At 47.4% G+C, this 18,621-nt stretch overlaps 1 protein-coding gene across 1 annotated transcript; it reads right to left on the minus strand.

Moving 5' to 3' along the window:
• Positions 1-360: 360 nt before the first annotated feature.
• NQO1 (NAD(P)H quinone dehydrogenase 1) lies at positions 361-18,027 on the minus strand. Its single transcript, XM_054454150.2, has 6 exons — positions 17,511-18,027; positions 9,407-9,571; positions 9,163-9,293; positions 6,035-6,148; positions 4,015-4,116; positions 361-2,257 (listed from the first exon to the last, which is right to left on the minus strand). Exons 1-6 carry the CDS (start codon positions 17,515-17,517, stop codon positions 1,952-1,954), a joined length of 825 nt encoding a protein of 274 aa, XP_054310125.1. The 5' UTR covers positions 17,518-18,027; the 3' UTR covers positions 361-1,951.
• Positions 18,028-18,621: the final 594 nt, after the last annotated feature.

Genomic DNA, 18,621 nt, shown 5'->3' on the forward strand with positions numbered 1-18,621 from the left:
AGTAGCTGGGATTACAGGCCCGCACCACCACGCCCAGCTAATTTTTTAAATTTTTAGTAGAGACTGGGTTTCCTGACCTCAGGTGATCCACCCGCCTTGGCCTCCCAAAGTGCTGGGATTACTACAGGCGTGAGACATTGCACCCGGCCTGTTTTTCTTGATTTCTATACCACTGTCTTTCCTTTAAATTCCCTGAGAGGACTGAATACGTTGTTCCATTACCATTTAGTAGGAAGCAGCCCTGCTGGGTGAGTTGTCAAGCCACGTCACCAAGGGGTTTCCAGCTGCAGTTTATGATTGAATCCTCTGATCTGCCTCCCACTAGATTCCACTATCATTAGCTTCACTGATACCAATGAGTGTGGGTCTGTAGAAATGAATTTTATTCATTTAATTCAGATCTTTGAGAAATTTACACAAAATTGCAGTGAAGATGAAGGCAACAGAAAATATTTTCAAACTGAAACACCCAGCCGTCAGCTATTGTGGATACTGTCGAGAGCAAAAACCACCAGTGCCAGTCAGCATCTGGTAAAGGAGGTTCTCCAGCTCGGTCCAATCCCTTCATTTTCTTGGCAAGTAAGAGGCTGTCTCCCATTTTTCCGGCAACCTTTTCATCATTTCTCGTCTCTTCTTTCAATGCACCACAAGAGGGCAGTGTTTTATCATATTCTCTTTGAATTATATAATACCAACAGTGGAATGAGATGACTTCCAGAAGTAGAAATTGACTATTATGCCAAAACTGTTCACCAAAGTTGATAAAACTCTAGGTTTACAATTGTACCCCGAAGTCATGGGACTGGACCCCATCCCATGGTAAAGCATCAGTTTAGCAATGATAAAATAACCTTTTGAAAGTTTGTATAGATCAGAAATAAAGTATTTTTTGTGGAAGTCTGTTTTTAAGTATTGAAGGTACTATTTCCTTTCTTGAATTCATATTGCAGATGTACGGTGTGGATTTATTGGTTTATCTCTGCAAACCTTAAAGTAGAAGATTGCAAGGACCAGCTGCGGTGGCTCACGCCTGTAATCCCAGCACTTTGGGAGGCTGAGGCAGGCGGATCACCTGAGGTCAGGAGTTGGAGACCAGCCTGTAACACGGTGAAAACCCGTCTCTACTAAAAATACAAAAATTAGCCGGGCATGATGGCAGGTGCCTGTCATCCCAGCTACTAGGGAGGCTGAGGCAGGAGAATCGCTGGAACCTGGGAGGCAAAGGTTGCAGTGAGCCAAGATCACGCCACTGCACTCCAGCCTGGATGACAGAGCAAGACTGCTTCAAAAAAAAATTTTTTTTAATTAAAAAAAAAATAGTAGATGACTGCAGTAAGGAAGAGATTTATGAGCTCTTCCTTTCAAGGTATCTGTGTACTGTATATAAACAACAAAAGCTGACCAAGAGTGACAATTGTGCTAGGCATATTAGTCACTGCATTGCAATCGAAAGCAAGAAATATCATAAACAAGCATTAGATGACTAACTACCAAACAAGTTAAATCCCTTAGGGCAGGCAGATTCAGTCTTTTCCTTCTCTTAGCAATTCCCTTCTGCCATAAACTACAGAGAGGTGATTAATAGAACACTGAAGAGTTGAATGATACCTAGCCAAACTGTACCCTAAGACTTTAGCCCTAAAAAGAGGAATTAAATTGTGTAGATGCCTACACAATTTCTAGCATTTTCTAGAACATTTTCTAGCATCTTTCTACATCTTTCCCTAAGTGGCCTCTTGAGCCCAGTCGGATTTTGGTTATATGCCATGATAGTAATCATAAGAATCAGTAAAAATGATCCAAAAATGCACGAATACAGTCGATTCCCTCTTCTATTTATTCCTTGTGGAAAAAGAAAAACCCAAATCTTAAAAACTAAAGCAAATCAGGGAAGCCTGGAAAGACACTCAGATTTGATAACATGTTAGAAGGAAATCCAGTCTTAGGAATCTCATTTTCTAGCTTTGATCTGGTTGTCAGTTGGGATGGACTTGCCCAAGTGATGGCCCACAGAAAGGCCAAATTTCTTGTTTTTCTCCTCATCCTGTACCTCTTTTTTCATTAAGAATCCTGCCTGGAAGTTGAGGTCAAAGAGGCTGCTTGGAGCAAAATACAGTGGTGTCTCATCCCAAATATTCTCCAGGCGTTTCTTCCATCCTTCCAGGATCTGAATTCGGGCGTCTGCTGGAGTGTGCCCAATGCTATATGTCAGTTGAGGTTCTAAGACTTGGAAGCCACAGAAATGCAGAATGCCACTCTGAGGATACAGAAATCACAGAGAGGTAAGTCAACCAATTCCATGCAGTTGTACTGTAAACAACAGAAGCTGGTCTGGGCTTCCCAGTAAGACACTCTGATAAGGAGGCCTCAGGCACCCTAGAGAATCAGTTCAGAGGTAGCGTCTCTCTCTTACCCTCTATCTAGCCGTTACCAATTTTAGCCTTCTCAGGTGTGTTCTTCTTTAAATGCATAAACCCTTGAAACTGTGCCAACCTGGATCCTTTGCCAAGAAGGCTGGAAGTTCTATTACTTTAGGGAGTCTCAGTTTCTTGGCAGGTGACTCACCAAGACCTGCGTGGGTGCATTTCTCTGCCTCTCCATACAACCAGATGAGTCTTTTTTTTTTTTTTTTTTTTTTTTTTTTTGAGGCAGAGTCTCGCTCGGTCGCCCAGGCTGGAGTGCCGTGGCATGATCTCGGCTCATTGCAGCTTCCATTCCTGGGTTCAAGCGGTTCTCCTGTCTCAGCCTCCCGAGTAGTTGGGACTACAGGCATGCACCACCATGCCCAGCTAATTTTTGTATCTTCAGTAGAGACAGGGTTTCACCATGTTGACCAGGCTGGTCTCGAACTCCTAACCTCAAGTGATCCGCCTTCCTCGGTCTCCTAAAGTGCTGAGATTACAGGCCCAGATGAGTCTTGATAAATGATTTTCATAAGTGGGCACTCATTGGCTCTTCTCTCCAACCTTCCTCTTTATAGAAATTATCTTGAGGGTTTGGTAACACCAATAAGCCCACCCCAGGCTTCAGTTTTATCCACGTATAAAGTGGCTGGACTAAATTATTTCTTTTTTCTTCGAAACAGGGTTTCGCCCTGTATCCCAGGCTGGCATGCAGTGGTGTGATCATAGCTCATTGCAGCCTCAACCTCTTGGGTCTCTCTCCTTAGACTCCCAAGTAGCTGGGACCACAGGTGTATGCCACTACATCCAGCTAATTTTTTTTTTTTTTTTTTTTTTTTGTAGAGATGAGGTCTCACTATGTTGCCCAGGCTGGTCTCAAAGTCCTGGGCTCAAGCGATCCTTCTGCCTCAGCCTCCCAGTAAATCATTTCTTAAATAGTCTTGGGCTCTAATAGTCTGTGGGACTGTATTAGCAACCTGGAGAAGGACAGGAAGGCTGGAGAGAGATGTCAGTCATCTGGCAAAACCAGGGCCCACGGCTATACAAATCAAGGGTAGTGATTTGCACTAGTCCTTGGCTGGGAGAGAATGCTGTTTGAACACATGCACACGCAGGTGTGTTCTACACACATAGGCACCCAGGAAGGCAGGCAAGTTCTTAAAGGAGGCTCCCATCATTCTGAATCATGACCATGCTTTCATCTTCACAACTCAAGATCTGTTTTCAGATGCTGTCTTGAGGTTTTGAACCTCACAGAAGGCTCAATTAATGAATTCCCCCAAAGGTTCATTGAAAACGAGGTACCTGGCCAGGTGCAGTGGCTCACGCCTGTAATCCCAGCACTTTGGGAGGCTGAGGCAGGAGCATCATTTGAGGTCAGGAGTTTGAAACCAGCCTGGCTAACATGGCAAGACCCAGTCTCTACTAAAAAATACAAAAATTCGCCGAGCGTGGTGGCGGGCACCTGTCAGTAGGCTGAGGCAGGAGAATCGCTTGAACCCGGTGGGCGGAGCATGCAGTGAGCTGAGATGGTGTCACTGCACTCCAGCCTAGACGACAGAGCGAGACTCAGTCTCAAAGAAAAAAAAGAAAAGAAAAGAAAATGAGGTACCTGAATTGGCCAGAGAATGACATTCATGTCCCCGTGGATCCCTTGCAGAGAGTACATGGAGCCACTGCCACCAGTGGTGATGGAAAGCACTGCCTTCTTACTCTGCAAAAGAAAAAGCAATAACAAACTTCGCTCCCCTCTACATCCCCTTGGTGACAAGAAGTTAATGAAACAGCTCCAGGGAAAAGAATGCACAAGTCTGTCCTATTTGCTGTTTATATTACTTCATACTTTGGCTCCCCTGAGCTACATAATATGACGCTGCATATTCAACATGGTGAAACCTCATCTCTACTAAAAATACCAAAATCAACCTGGCATGGTGGCGCACGCCTGTAGTCTTAGCTACTCAGGCTGTTGAGGCAGGAGAATCACTTGAACCCAGGAGGATGGTCTACAGACCGGCAGCCTGGGGCAAACGAAGGATTCCAAACCCCCACATGTGGCTTAGGACGAGGCTGTCACCATATCCAAAATCAGTGCTGCTGCTGGCTGCCTAGGTGGAGTTATTGGTTGTTCTTATCCATCCTTCCACGGGCTAGGCATGGTGTAGGACAAGCTCTTTCATCTGGAAGGTCTCGAAGGGTTCCCTGTGCAGGATTTGGGCCTCCAAAAAATGAAGACAGGCCTTCTTTTGTTTTTATTACGGAAATTTTTAACACATGTAATGAGAAAATAGTGCTGCGTCTATCACTCACCTTCACCTCTCAGTATTCTGCTATTCTAGTGTTAGCTCGACCCATGACCCCCTTTTTCTCTGGAGCATTTAATTTTATTTTATTATTTCATTTTTTTATTCCTCTGAGACGGAGTCTGGCTCTGTTGCCCAGGCTGGGGTGCAGTAGCACCATCTCAACTAACTGCAAACTGTCTCCCGGGTTCAAGTGATTCTCCTGCCTCAGCCTCCCAAATAGTCGGGATTACAGGTGCCCACCACATCTGGCTAATTTTTGTTTTTGTTTTTGATATGGAGTCTCACTCTGTCACCCAGGCTGGAATGCAGTGGCGCGATCTCGGCTCACTGCAACCTCTGCCTCCCGGGTTCAAGCAATTATCTTGCCTCAGCCTCCCGAGTACCGGGGACTACAGGCACGTGCCACCACACCCGGCTAATTTTTTTTGTATTTTTAGTAGAGACGGGGTTTCGCCGTGTTAGGCAGGATAGTCTTGATCTCCTGACCTTGTGATCCGCCCGCCTCGGCCTCCCAAAGTGCTGGGATTACAGGTATGAGCCACTGCGCTTGGCCTTTTATTTTTTAAGATGGAGTCTTGCTTTGTTGCCCAGGCTGGAGTGCAGTGGCACGATCTTGGCTCACTGTAACCTCCACCTCCTGGGTTTCAGGCAATTCTCCTGGCTCAGCCTCCTGAGTAGCTGGGATTGTAGGTGCCCGCCACCACACCCAGCTAATTTTTGTATTTTTAGTAGAGACGGGGTTTCGCCATGTTGGCCAGACTGGTCTGAAACTCCTGACCTCAGCCTCCCAAAGTACTGAAATTACAGGCGTGAGCCACTGCGCCCGGCCTCTGGAGCATTTTAAAACAAATCCCAAACATCATGTCATTCCATCTGTAAAAACTTGATTATGCGTCTCTCCCAAAGGACCTGGAGCCTAGGCTTAGGATCTAATTGTGCTCAAAACCCTGCATCAGAGCTGGGCACAGTGGCTCACACCTGTAATCACAGCATTTTGGGAGGCTGAGGTGGGTAGATCACCTGAGGTCAGGAGTTCAAGACCAGCCTGACCAACATGGAGAAACCCCGTCTCTACTAGAAATACAAAATTAGCCGGGCATGGTGGCGCATGCCTGTAATCCCAGCTACTCGGGAGGCTGAGGCGGGAGAATCGCTTGAACCCAGGAGGTGGAGGTTACAGTGAGCCGAGATCCTGCCACTGCACTCCAGCCTGGGCAACAAGAGGGAAACTCCATCTCAAACAAACAAACAAACAAACAAACACCCCTGCATCAGGACAGACCACCCAGAAGCCGGCTGTCAGAGCATTCAGAACCGTCCACCTACCCGGAAGGGTCCTTTGTCATACATGGCAGCGTACGTGTAAGCAAACTCTCCTACGAACACTCGCTCAAACCAGCCTTTCAGAATGGCAGGGACTCCAAACCACTGCAGGGGGAACTGTGGGACAGAAGACATCATTGAGGTCAGACCAGGGGCTCCCCAAGCCCAGAAGGTGGCTCGGAGTGCTGAGCCGCTCCCCATGATGGCACTGTGCGGGGAGCCCCTCTTCACACCTTTCCCATTCCTCCTGGGGAGTTAGCACTTTAAGGAAAGAGATCATTATTGTCCTTGGTCAGCCAACTTGACAGTCTTCTTTTTCACTGAAAATGCAAATATTGAGTGCGTCCGAGTAAAGCTAGATACACAGAAGACTTGTTGATATGAAACTTGTTTGTATGAAATCACATTTGGCAGCAAAGTCTAAATAGCAAGGATTGCAAACAAGGTTTGCTTCATGCTGTTGCTTCAATCAGTATTTTCCCAAGAGTTTGCTTTAGTAGGTGTGGTATCAACAATATGACTGTTGGCCAGGCGCAGTGGCTCAAGCCTGTAATCCCAGACCTTTGGGAGGCCAAGGCGGGTGGATCACTTGAGGGCATGAGTTTGAGACCAGCCTGGCCAACATGGTGAAACCTCATCTCTACTAAAAATACCAAAATCAACCTGGCATGGTGGCACACGCCTGTAGTCCTAGCTACTCGGGCTGTTGAGGCAGGAGAATCACTTGAACCCAGGAGGTGGAGGTTACAGTGAGCCGAGATCGTGCCACTGCACTCCAGCCTGGGTGACAGAGTGAGACCCCATCTTGGAAAAAAATGAAGATAGGCCTTCTTCATTTTATGACTGTCCCTTGTTACCATGGATGAAAAATCATATCACTTAGAATAAACTAAATCACTCAAAAATGCAAACTAATAATCAGTGTGATGGCTGAGTGCAGTTGCTCATGCCTGTAATCCCAATATTTTGGGAGGCCAAGGTGGGAGGACCACTCGAGCCCAGGAGTTTGAGACCAGCCTGGGCAACAAAGTGAGACTTTGTCTCTACAAAAAAATTTAAAAATTAGCCTGGTGTGATGGTGCACATCTCTAGTCCCAGCTATATGAGAGGCTGAGGCAGGAGGATTGCTTGAGCCCAGGAGTTGGAGGCTGCAGAGAGCTGTGATCACCACTGTATTCCAGCCTGGGTGACAGAGCAAGACTCCATCTCTAAATAATAATAATAATAATAATAACAACATGGCTAGGTGCAGTTGCTCATGCCTTTAATTCCAGCACTTTTGGAGGCCAAGGTGGGTGGATCACTTGAGGTCAGGAATTTGAGACCAGCCTGGCCAACATGGTGAAACCCTGTTTCTACTAAAAATACAAAAATTAGTCGAGCGTGGTGGTGCATGCCTGTAGTCCCAGCTACTTGGGAGGCTGAGGCAGGAGAATGGCTTGAACCCGGGGGGCGGAGGTTGCAGTGAGCCGAGATTGCGCCATTGCACTCCAGCCTGGGCAACAGAGTGAGACTCCATCTCAAAAACAAATAAATAAATAAATAAATAAATAGAATGTTAAAAAATAAAAATAACAATGAATAATAATTAGTGTGACTAAGGTTCATCAGGGACTTCCCATGAGAAAGTCTTGTCTGACCTCTTATCCTAATAAAAGCAGAGTAAGGCCTATACCAGGAGGTTTTCTTATCCTTGATTCATGATTTAAAGATATGAAAGGCACATGCCTATAATCGCAGCCCTTTGGGAGGCCTAGGCAGGCGGATCACTTGAGCCCAACAGTTTGAGACCAGACTGGACAACATGGTGAGACCCTATCTATCTGTACAAAAAAATTAAAAAATTAGCAGGGCATGGTGGAGTGCACCGATAGTCCCAGCTATTCGGGAGACTGAGGTGGGAGGATCATTTGAGCCCAGGAGGTTGAGGCAGCAGTGAGCAGAGATCATGCCACTGCACTCCATCCTGGGGGATCGTGAGACCTTGTCTCCAATTAAAATTTTTTTTTAAAGCCATCCTTTGGGGTACTGGCTAGTGGCATGTGGCTTTGATTCTTAGCAACAGGCCTATGGGTAAAATAAAGGACTTCAAGGATTGGATGTTTTGTAGCTGATTGAATAACTAAAAAAAAAAAGAGAGGAAAAAAAAACCAAAAACCACAGCCTGTACCACCCTCTTCGTGGTTTCCAGGATCATATACATTCTATGTTCAATATCAAAAGACTGGCTGGAATTGTAAAAGCAAAGTCATTGAGTACAGTCACATTTATAGGAAAGATCACTGATGAGATGCACAGACAATCCCAGCATTTTCTGCTAAACGGTAAGGCAGCTTCCCGAAGAAGAAAGGCCGTGGTTTGCTGCAGGAACACATTCAGCAGGGTTTCAAAGCCCCCTTCAGCTGGCAGGCTACAGTGGCAGAGAAGTCAATGTCTCATGGATTATTCTACAGAGTATTTGGGATTCTTATGGAGAAAGGAGGAGAACTGCAAATTTTGACAGAGTCCAACAGGAATCGCTAACTGCAGGAATCACTAACTGAAGGGGAAACTAAGTACATGGAAGAAAGCAAGCTCAAAGATTATACAGCATCTCTGCAGCTGCATTTCTTTCTTTCTTTCTTTTTTTTTTGAGACGGAGTCTCGCTCTGTCTCCATGTCACCAGGATGGGGTGCAGTGGTGCAATCTTGGTTCACTTCAACCTCCACCTCCCGGGTTCAAGCGATTCTCCTGCCTCAGCCTCCAGAGTAGCTGGGACTACAGGCGCATGCCACCACGCCCAGCTAATTTTTGTAGTTTTAGTAAAGATGGGGTTTCACCGTGTTGGTCAGGATGGTCTTGGTCTCTTGACCTTGTGATTCACCCGCCTTGGCCTCCCAAAGTGCTGGGATTACAGGCGTGAGCCACCATGCCTGGCCTTGCAGTTGCATTTACACATGCAACAGTAATACAGCCAGATTCCCAATATCTGTGAAATCCATGTAATACTGCACCTTTAAAGTAATCACCCTTATTTGCAGAGAATGCAGTAAAGTGGGTGACTGTTTAAGATCCCATAGCTAATTAGGTACATGTCTAGGACAATAAGCACGCAAATGTCCATGACACCCCTTCTGATGTCCCCCCATACCTGGAATATCACAAGGTCTGCGGCTTCCAGCTTCTTTTGTTCAGCCACAATATCTGGGCTCAGATGGCCTTCTTTATAAGCCAGAACAGACTCGGCAGGATACTGAAAGTTCTCAGGGTCCTTCAGTTTACCTGCAGAGAAGAAAAAGAGAGGCTGGGGCCAGAGGGGCCAAAGCTGGGCCAGAGGACCCACAGGCAAGGAGATCCGCAAAGAACTAATTAAAGAGGGGAGGAGGAACTCCTACCTGTGATGTCCTTTCTGGAAATGATGGGATTGAAGTTCATGGCATACAGGTCCGACTCCACCACCTCCCATCCTTTCTTCTTCAAAGCCGCTACAGCAGCCTCCTTCATGGCATAGTTGAAGGACGTCCTCTCTGAGTGAGCCAGTACGATCAGTGCTCTTCTGCCTACAGAGACACACACAAAGCACACAGGGAAAACCCATTACCAACCAGCAAACCTTCAGCTACAGGGGAGTTGCAGTCTGTAAAGGAGGGGGCGGCTTTGTTCAACATTAGGTTATTGCATTCCATCTCCTGTAGCCAGAAATGTATTTTCCCCTTAAAAGTACTGAAGATTAAAGGAAACATTTTAATCAGTGGCTGATTTAATAAATAATGTTGACAACCGGGCTCCGCGGCTCATAATTGTAATCCCAGCACTTTGGGAGGCCAAGGCGGGCAGATCACCTAAGGTCAGGCGTTTGAGACCAGCCTGGCCAACATGGCGAAACCCTGTCTCTACTAAAAATACAAAAATTAGCTGGGTGTGGTGGCAGGCACCTGTAACCCAAGCTACTCGGGAGGCTGAGGCAGGAGAATCACTTGAACTCGGGAGGCAGAGGTTGCAGTGAGCCAAGATTGCACCATTGCACTCCAGCCTGGGCGACAAAGCGAGACTCCGTCTCAAAAAAAAAAAAAAAAAAGGATGCTCTTCGTGACCTGTCAGGAAAAGCAAAATTAAAATGAGACATTTACCCATGAGTTTACATGGGTACTGTGTTTACATTTACCATGAGTTAACATTTACCCACAAAATGTAAAACAAATAACACCCAGGGTTATTAAGATTGTACCAACAGAAAAATTGGCGCCTTACTGGTGGGAATATGAATTGCCTCAACCTTTAGGGAAAGTAATCAGGCACAATCTCTTAAAACTTTAAAGACACATAAATCTTTTATCTCGCTCTCCAATTTGGGGGAATCTGTTCTACAGACTAAAAGCATCAGGCTATAAGAGCAAGGATGTGTATTACACCATGCTTTTCACTGACAAAAATTAGATATAACCTGATTATCTATGGGGAACATTTTAATAAATTATGGGTACATCCACACTACAGGATATTTTGCTGTTAACAAGAATGAGTTGGCCAGGCACGGTGGCTCGAGCCTGTAAACCCAGCACTTTGGGAAGCTGAGGCGGGCAGGTCACGAGGTCAAGAGATCGAGACCATCCTGGCCAACATGGTGAAACTCTGTCTCTACAAAAATACAAAAATTAGCTGGGCATGGTAGCGGGCACCTGTAATCCCAGCTATTCGGGAGGCTGAGGCAGGAGAATCGCTTGAACCCAGGAAGCAGAGGTTGCAGTGTGCCGAGATCGTGCCACTGCACTCCAGCCTGGGTGACAGACTAAGACCTCAGAAAAATAAATAAAAAAAAATAAAAGTAAAAAAAATATAAAAAAGAATGAGTTAAACCGGCTGGGCACAGTGGCTGGAGCCTATAATCCGGCTACTTGGAAGGCTGAGGCAACAATTGGAAGGCTGAGGCGACAAGATCCCTTGAGGCCAGGAGATGGAGACCAGCGTGGGCAGCATAGTGACAACTTGTCACTAAAAAAATTTTTTTTAGAGACTGTTGACCAGGTACGGTTGTTCACGCTTCTAATTCCAGCACTTTGGGAGGCCAAGGCGGGAACATTGCTTGAGCCCAGGAGTTCGAGACCAGCCTGGGCAACATGACAAAAGCGAAACCCCTTCTCTACAAAAAGTACAAAAATTAGCTGGGCATGGTGGTGCATGCCTGCAGTCCCAACTACTCAGGAGGCTGAGAGATGGAAGGATCACTCGAACCCAGGAGGTTGAGGCTGCAGTGATCCATGATTGCCGCACTGCACTCCAGCCTGGGTGACAGAGGGAGACCCTGTCTCAAATAAACAAATTTTAAAAATTAAAAAAATTAAAATGAATTAACTATATGTAGTGACTCAAAAAGATATCCATGATATATTATTAACTGATAAAAAAGCAAGTGAATATGAATCCATTTTTATTTAAAATGAAAGTGAGAGGGAGAGAGAGGGAAGGGAAGGAAGACAAAGAAAATACAAAAAAAAGAAAAAGAAAAAAGAAATGACATATATTTGTAGTAGACTTGCAGCACCTTGGTATGAGGGGGAAAAATGTTCAATGATCACATTAAACTTTTTTTTTTTTTTTGACAGTCTCACTCTGTTGCCCAGGCTGGAGTGCAGTGGCGTGATCTCAGCTCACTGCAATCTCCGCCTCTCAGGTTCAAGTGATTCTCCTGCCTTAGCATCCCCAGTAGCTGGGATTACAGGTGTGAGCCACCGTGCCAGGCCAATCACATTAAACTATTAACAGCTCAGCTTCCTTTATAAGTAAGAAATGGCAAAGGGGTACAGGTAGAAGGGAAATGGGCCTCTTTTATATTAACAAGGTTGTCAGAGGCAGACCAGTAAGGCGCCATTTTTTCTGTTGGTACAATCTTCAATTTGCAAGAACAGTTATTTAGTGGATCCTTACGATGTGCTAGGCACTGCCCTAAGTGCTTTGCATTCCTTTTTTTTCTTTTTCTTTTTCTGAGACAGGGTCTCGATCTGTTGCCCAGGCTGGAATGCAGTGGCATGATCTCAGGTCACTGCAGCCTTGACTTCTCAGGCTCAAGCTATCCTCCCACCTCAGCCTCCTGAGTAGCTGGTACTACAGGTGTGCACCACCACACCTAATTTTTTTTTTTTTTGTAGAGACAGGGACTTGCCATGTTGCCCAGGCTGGTCAAATTTGGAGCCATGTTGCCCTGGCTGGAGCAATTTTGCCTGCCTCAGCCTCCTACAGTGTTGGGATTATAGGTGTGAGCAACCACGCCCAGCCTGCACTTTCTTCCTTTGTCAGGACAACCTGCTATGTTTTAAACGTGTCCCCCTCCAAAATTCAGGTGCTGCCAATGTGAGAGGATTAACAGATGGGGCCTGTGAAAGGTGATTAGGCGAGGGGGTCTCCTTCCTCATGAGTGGGATTAAGGCCCTCATAAAAGAAGCTTCGCCCAGCATGGGGCTCACCTGCCTTTCCACCTTCTACCTCCTGCCATCCGTGTAAGGATGCAGCATTCCTCCAAATGCAGCTCTCGCCAGACAGCCAAACCTGCCAGCGCCTTGATCTTCGACTTCCCAGCTTCCAGAACTGTGAGAAATCAATTTCTCTTTTTTATTAACTACCTAGTCCCAAGTATTATGTATGGCAGCCCAAAATAGACTGAGATACACCCTATGAGGTCAATACCATGAGTAGCCCCATGTTACAGATAAGAAAACTGAGGCACAGGAGTGAAGCAAGTTACCCAAGTGTGTAGTCATTAAGTGGTGAAGCTGGAATAATTTAAAAACATAGAGAGTGGCTGGGCGTGGTGGCTCACACCTGTAATCCCAGCACTTTGGGAGGCTGAGGCAGACAGCTTGCTTGAGCCCAGGAGTTTGAGACCAGCCTGGCTAACATGGAGAAACCCCGTTTCTACCAAAAAAAAAAAAAAAAAAAAATTAGCTGGGGGTAGTGGTGTGTGCCTGTAGTCCCAGCTACTCAGGAAGCTGAGGTGGGAAGATCGTTTGAGCCAAGAAGGGGGAGGTTGCAGTGAGCCGTGATCACACCACTGTACTCCAGCCTGGGCAACAGTGAGACTTACAGTGAGAAATACAAACAACAGCGTGCAAGGGCATAGAGCAAAGTGCCAGAGAAAGGACGCTTACCCCCACAGTTGCTCCTGATAATGTGCGCTACTACTTCATACCCTACCATGAACAGTGGGTGGAGCTGGGAGAGAAGGCATCTGCAACTTTTTTTGGGGGGTGGTGGCGGGGGAGATGGAGTCTTGCTCTGTCACCCAGGCTGGAGTGCAGTGGTGTGATCTCGGCTCACAGCAACTTCCGCCTCCCGGGTTCAAGCGATTCTCCTTCCTCAGCCTCCCAAGTAGCTGGGATTACAGGCACGTGCCACCATGCCCGGCTAATTTTTTGTATTTTTTGTTTTAGTAGAGACGAGGTTTCACCATGTTAGCCAGGATGGTCTCGATGTCCTAACCTCATGATCCACCTGCCTCGGCCTCCGAAAGTGCTGGGATTACAGGCGTGAGCCACTGCGCCCGGCCGGCATCTGCAACTTTTTTGCACCATCTGAATAACTAGAAATAACTAAAATAACTAGAAAGGCACATTTAAGCCTTAAGCTCTCTTCCTGCTTTTATTATTGACCACATCTAGCAAGGGAAGTGCCTCTTGGGCTAAATTCAGCCAAGTGTAACTTTCAGGGCCCAGTATGCCAAACCAGGGGATTTCCAAACTTGGTCCTAGGGTTTTGGACTCTTGAAACTAATATTCAGTGGAATAGGTGTCTGATGATGATTTCAATGCGCTGGAAGTGATTGACTTGCTTTGGATAGCTTGGAAAAAGGAAAAGGAAGCTCTGAGACTGCCTCAACAAATTCCTACCTCTTTAACCCACGGATTTAACATGACCGGGAGGCAAGTGAGCATATTCGGCTCTAACAGGCATTTTCTTTGTAACTTACCTTGCCATTAGTCTTATCAATGTTTACTGATCGCCGCTCTGACAGTTTTTGTTTGTTTGTTTTTTTGAGACGGAGTCTCGCTCTGTCGCCCAGGCTGGAGTGCAGTGGCACGATCTCGGCTCACTGCAAGCTGCGCCTCCCGGGTTCACGCCATTCTCCGGCTTCAGCCTCCTGAGTAGCTGGGACTACAGGCGCCTGCCGCCACGCCCGGCTAATTGTATTTTTAGTAGAGATGGGGTTTCACCGTGTTAGCCAGGATGGTCTCTATTTCCTGACCTCTTGATCCGCCTGTCTCGGCCTCCCAAACTGCTGGGATTGTTACAGGCGTGAGCCACTGCGCCCGGCCAACAGTTTTTATTTTATTGACTTCTCATCAATGTTAACAAGCATTTTCTAAGTAGTAAGACAATCAATGCACTTCTCAGAAAATGAGCAAATCAGGATATCCATCTCTTGCTCTTTCAAGGAGCTCAGACTCTAATAGCTATAAGCAGGCCTGTGACTTTACAATTCTTCATGTAAGGCAACACACAAGCAGGAATAATATATTTGCAACAAATACAACCATCAAAGTGCAGTACCTGGAATAGGTAGATCCCCAAAACAACTCAAAAGAAAAATGATCAAAAGAAGGTTGTGTGTGGGGCGCGGTGGCTCACACCTGTAATCTCAGCACTTTGGGAGGCTGAGGCGGGCAGATCACCTCATGTCAGGAGTCGGAGACCAGCCTGGTCAACATGCTGAAACCCCGTCTCTACTAAAAATGCAAAAAAAATTAGCCAGGTGTAGTGGCAGGTGCCTGTAATCCCAGCTACTCGGGAGGCTGAGGCAGGAGAATTGCTTGAATCCAGGAGGCGGAGGTTGCAATGAGCTGAGATCGCACCATTGCACTCCAGCCTGTGCAACAGAGCAAGCCTCTGTCTCAAACAAACAAACAAACAAAAAGATGGTTGTGAATAGGCAATTGGAAAGTTTTCTGGGCCTGGAGGGTTCATTATCCCTTCCTGCCACTTAACTAGCTGAGCAACATGACCTGGGAGGAGTTAGACTATTAGAGTTTACCCTGAGAGAGGCCACAAGATGCACACACAGATAATCTCTTCAGGGTACAATGGCATTAGTGTGTTAGGAGAGGTAAGGGACAAAGTTCAACAGAAGGCTGGGCGCGGTGGCTCATGCCTGTAATCGTAGCACTTTGGGAGACCGAGGCGGGTGGATCACTTGAGGTCTAGAGACCAGCCTGGCCAACGTGGTGAAACCCCGTCTCTACTAAAAATACACAAATTAGTTGGGCATGGTGGTGGGCGCCTGTAATCCCAGCTACTTGGGAGGCTGCAGCACAAGAATCGTTTGAACCTGGGAAGTGGAGATTGCAATGAGCCAAGATCACGCCACTGCACTACAGCCTGGGCAACAGAGTCAGACTCCATCTCAAAAAGTTCAACAGAGGAAAACTTCAGGACTTCAGGGCTGGACCATTCGGAAAGGCCCTCAGAGGAGCTTGCCATTTGAGCTGAATTTGGTCTTGAACTCCTGGCCTCAAGCAGTCCTCCTGCCTCAGCCTCCCAAAAGTGCTGGGATTACAGGAGTGAGCCACCACTCCCAGCCAAAATTTTTTTTTTTTTTAATTAGCTGGGTTTCAAGTTCTTCTGCTCTAACCAAAAAAATTAGCTGGGTGTGGTGGCACACACCTGTAGTCCCAGCTACTCAGGGGGCAAAGATGGGACAATCACTTGAGCCCAGGAGGTCAAAGCTGAAGTGAGCCCTGATCATGCCACTGCACTCCAGCCTGGGCAACAAAGCAAGACCCTGTCTCAAAAAGAAAAAAATAAGTACGATAAAGGTAAGCCTTTATATCAGTTTCATGCATTCTCCTTCTGCCTTGTCTTCTCACTTGAGTGCTCCAGGGAACATGAGTGCGAATCAGATACATCTATTAGTTGCAAACAAAAAACCTGGATGCTTTAGTTAACCTCAAGATTTGGTTAGCTGGGTACAGCTAAAACTAATTATACAAGATCCAAGTCTTCCCTTTTTCCCTCATTACCACCCCCTTTTTGTGTTTAAGCTACACATAAATACAGAACATTCTGTAAGATTGAAAAGTCAGGAAATAGTTTCTGCCCTAGTATTGGAGCAGAGGGTGCCAGTGCCTCGACGCTGAAGAATGAAATACAAGGGAAACAGCAACCACCGTGTATGCGGCAAGCCTCTCAGCTGTCAGAATCTATTCCCTGCTGTCTCTGCCAGTAACTCATGCTGGGCTACCAATCCCCAGCTTAGTCCCTTTCTCAGAGATCCTGATAATTTCAGTTTGTCAACTGCAAGGGCAATCTGTTCCTCCACTCACTTTGACCAAGATGGGCTTCTTTGTGTGCAGGTGCATTTTTAGAGGCAGGACCAGGTCCACAGGGAAGGAAATTACAAAACACAGGATTCTGCCCCAGATGAGGCAACAGCTTTCTAAATCTTAGTACTGTCCAATCTCAGAGTGAGATTATTTGGGAAACAGCTCTCAGTCCCTGCCGTTGTCTCAGCTGGTTATTTATGCCTTGGGTGGAGCTGGGGTGGCCTCTGAGTTCCCCTAGGGTTGATGGCCGAGTGGGAAGGCTCTATCACTGAAATGGACCCAATACTAGAAACGGATCCAATACGACCTGATCAGGTTTGCCTAATCCAAGGGCCTCAATGGAAAATACCTCCCAAGGCCAGACACGGTGGCTCACGTCAGTATTCCCAGCATTCGGGGAGGCTGAGGTGGGTGGATCACCTGAGGTCGGGAGTTCGAGACCAGCCTGGCCAACTTGGCGAAACCCGTCTCTACTAAAAATATAAAAATTAGCCGCACATGATGGCGCACTCCTGTAATCCCAGCTACTTGGGAGGCTGAGATGGGAGAATCGCTTGAACCCGGGAGGCGGAAGTTGCGCTGAGCTGAGATAGCACCATTGCACTACAGCCTGGGCGACAAGAGCAAAACTCCGTCTGAAACAAAACAAAACAAAACAAAACAAAACCTGTGCCTGGCAGTCTGGAGCCTGGAGCCGGTTCTGGTCTCTGTCAAACTGGAGCCTATAAAGGCATCAGTTTCCTCCACTCCTGTCCACCAATCGCCAGATATTCTGATTTTCTTCAGACTTAAGTGAAATCACCCATTTTAATGTTAGCAACTTATTTCAAAGTGTTTTAAATACTATAGACCAAAAGAAGTATGGGCTGTGACCGTAAGCCTGATTTGGCCTCTGACGGCCAGTTTCTGACCACAGTTTTGGAGGGAATTTCTGCTTCCAAGGTCAAGTTTCTCCTAAATGCCCACTAGAGTTCGTGGGGTGGAGTGAGGAAGGATCCGCGACTCCGGATACAAACAGAAGCTCTCCCTCTCCCGGAGTCCGATCAAGGCTCATTCCAGGCCCTAATCTCTTCCCTTTGTGGGTTTTGAGTCAGGGAACAAAATTCAGGGCCAAGCCCCTACAACCTCCTCCACAGGCACCAGTGCTCCGGAGACGACCGCCAAGCACCCCGCCCTTTGTAGCACTCACCGACCATGGCTCTGGTGCAGTCCAGGGCGCTGATTGGCTGGGCTCGTGGTTGCCGGGCGACCCTGGCCGGAACTAGGCTCTCGATGGGCTGGGCGGCTTCTGCGGCAACAGTGCAGGACTCGTGTGTGTGGTGCGCGGTGCATTCTCTTATATATCCTGCCCGGCCTGTTTGAGTTGGACAGCCTACAAGGGCGGGACCCAACGCCTGAATCCTGGGGTGCTGGGCAGAGGATGCCGAGGCTGCAGCTCCAGGAAGGGAGGGAGCCTGGGGGATGAAGGAGGGGCCTCTCCACTCTCACCCGCCCGAGCAACTGGTGGAAGTCAAGAAAAGTCTCTGGGGGTGGGGGAGGGGTTTGTGGGGGTGTGTGACAGAGGCCTCAAAAATCTGGCTGGAGGGGCTAAGGCAAGCCCATCTGCGCACTGCGCCCTGAGGGGCAAGAGGATGCAGAGTGGAAGTCGTCCCAAGAGAGTCCAGGGATCAAGTGGGCATGTCCTTTTAGCCTTGGCAAGAAATGGAGCAGAAAAAGAGCCGGATGCGGATTACTGTGGCGCCGTAGGCTCAGATTCTGCTGAGTCACTGTGACTGTGGATTTGGAAGGCTGAGAGTCCCTGGAGACGAATTTGTTTCTTCCTTTGCAAGATTCAGATTCTGCACTTGGGGGCCCATACAACACACTTCCCTGGGTGCATGCCACTGCACCACCCCTGCTCCTCAAGGCAGGTAATGGGGGAACTAATTGGTTTTGTTTCCCATGAGCTAAGGCAAGGCTGGTGTGGAGATAGCAGTTATAGGGAAGCATATTAAAGAATAGCCAAAACGGGGCCAGGCGCGGTGGCTCACACCTGTAATCCCAGCAATTTGGGAGGCCGAGGTGGGCGGATCACCTGAGGTCAGGAGTTCGAGACCAGCCTGGCCAACCTGGTGAAGCCCTGTCTGTACTGAAAATACAAAAATTAGCCGGCCGTGATGGCGGGCGCCTGTAGTCCCAACTACTCGGGAAGCTGAGGCAGGAGAATCGCTTGAACCCGGAAGGCGGAGGTTGCAGTGGGTGGAGATCGTGCCACTGCACCCCCGCCTGGGTGACAAAGTGAGACTCCGTCTCAAAAAAAA

Source organism: Pongo pygmaeus, chromosome 18 (assembly GCF_028885625.2).
Source record: "Pongo pygmaeus isolate AG05252 chromosome 18, NHGRI_mPonPyg2-v2.0_pri, whole genome shotgun sequence".
NCBI lineage: Eukaryota > Metazoa > Chordata > Mammalia > Primates > Hominidae > Pongo > Pongo pygmaeus.